Genomic DNA, 1791 nt, shown 5'->3' on the forward strand with positions numbered 1-1791 from the left:
TTTAACAAAAAAAAAATGAATTTTCAACAAAATAGTTATTTTTAAGGAAAGAAATTATATTTCAACTAAAATAATTAATCTTCAACACAAAAAAATAATTTTAAAAAAATAACTCATTTTCAATCAAAGAAATAAATTTTCTACCGAAAAAAAGACAAATGTTTAACAAAAGAAATTATTTTTTTAACAAAATAGTTAAATTTTCAATTAAAAAAGAACTTTGAATGAAATTTTCTACCAAATGCATTTTATTTATAAAACTGTTTATCAAAAATTTTGAGAATATATTATATTATTATTTCATTTATTATTATAAAAATATTATGTATTAAAGATAAAATGATTCATTTTTTAAACTAATACCGAAAAAAAAGACAAATGTTTAACAAAAGAAATGATTTTTTAAAAAAATAGTTAAATTTGCAATTAAAAAAGAACTCATTTCCAATAAACGAAACGAATTATTTACCAAAAAAAGACAAATTTTTAACAAACAAAAAAATGAATTTTCAACAAAATAGTTAAATTTTTAAGGAAAGAAATTATATTTCAAATTATATATCATGCAAAATTTACTGTAAAGTCTGTAATAATAAAAATAAAAGAAGAATAAAGTACCGGAAACTTTTGTCGCATATGTGACAAGAATAAGGCTTCTCGCCCGTGTGAATGTGTTCATGGTCCAGCAAAGACTGATAAGTTGCCAAAGTTCTTCCACAAAATCTGCAAACGTAAGTTCCGCTCACGTATCCTTTCTTGGCCAATAAGCTGGCTGGTGGCTCCAAGCCGTGGTCGTCCTGAATGTGACTCACTAGTTGGCGCACTTTTTCAAATACTTGCTCACAGTGAGTGCACTTGTGACCAAGGTGCAGCGCTCGATGTACTTTCTAATAAAAAAATAAATAAAAAAACAAACAAAGAAAGTAAATCTGAATTCTAGAATAGGAATTCTGACGAGATCAAAAAAAAAAAAATACTTCAGAGCCCAAAATGATCTCACAAAGGGTTAAATTTGTTGCTTCTTTAATCGAAAATAGAAAAATAATCCAAGAAATTATTTCACTTGAATTTTAAAACCAAAAAAAATTGTTTAAAAAAGGTAATTTTACATCAAAATAGTTTAATTTTAAAATCAGAAAGATGAGTTCTCAACAAAGCTGTTAAATTTGCAAGAAATACAAAAAGACAAATTAAAAAAAAATGAATTTCCAACAAAATAGCTAAATTTACAATCAAACAGATAAATTTTCAAGTAAAGACGATAAATCTTTAACCAAGCATGAAATAATTCAATTTCAGGATAAAAAATTCATTTTCAACACAAAAAAAAACGAATTTTCAACCGGGGTTGAATTTTTAAAGAAACGAATTAATTTTTAACTCAAATAATAAATTTTTAACAACTTGTTGAATTTTATACCAAAAAAAAATCAATTTTTCACAAAAATAGATGTATTTTCAACAAAATAGTAAAATTTTTAATAAAAAGAACGAATTTGGATCCAAGAAGATTAAATTTCTATTTAAAAAAATTGATTTTCGAGAAACAATGAAATAATTAATTTTTCAATTGAAAAAGAAGTCATTTTCAATCAAAGAAATTTAAAAAATATTTTTTATTTTAATAAAAAATAAATAAAAAAACCAAGAAAGTAAATCTGAATTCTAGAATAGGAATTCTGACGAGATAAAAAAAAAAATACTTCAGAGCCCAAAATGATCTCACAAAGGGTTAAATTTGTTGCTTCTTTAATCGAAAATAGAAAAATAATCCAAGAAATTATTTCACTT

At 23.3% G+C, this 1791-nt stretch overlaps 1 protein-coding gene across 1 annotated transcript in view; it reads right to left on the bottom strand.

The window, feature by feature from the left end:
• Window positions 1-1791, bottom strand: part of LOC117179769 (zinc finger protein 271-like) — a 35284-nt gene that overhangs the window by 6280 nt on the left and 27213 nt on the right. The window contains exon 7 of the mRNA XM_033371859.1: window positions 619-887. Within this exon, the coding sequence (XP_033227750.1) occupies window positions 619-887 (269 nt within the window). The remainder of the gene's footprint in view (window positions 1-618; window positions 888-1791) is intronic.

The sequence above is a fragment of the Belonocnema kinseyi genome, chromosome 9 (assembly GCF_010883055.1).
Source record: "Belonocnema kinseyi isolate 2016_QV_RU_SX_M_011 chromosome 9, B_treatae_v1, whole genome shotgun sequence".
Taxonomy (NCBI): domain Eukaryota; kingdom Metazoa; phylum Arthropoda; class Insecta; order Hymenoptera; family Cynipidae; genus Belonocnema; species Belonocnema kinseyi.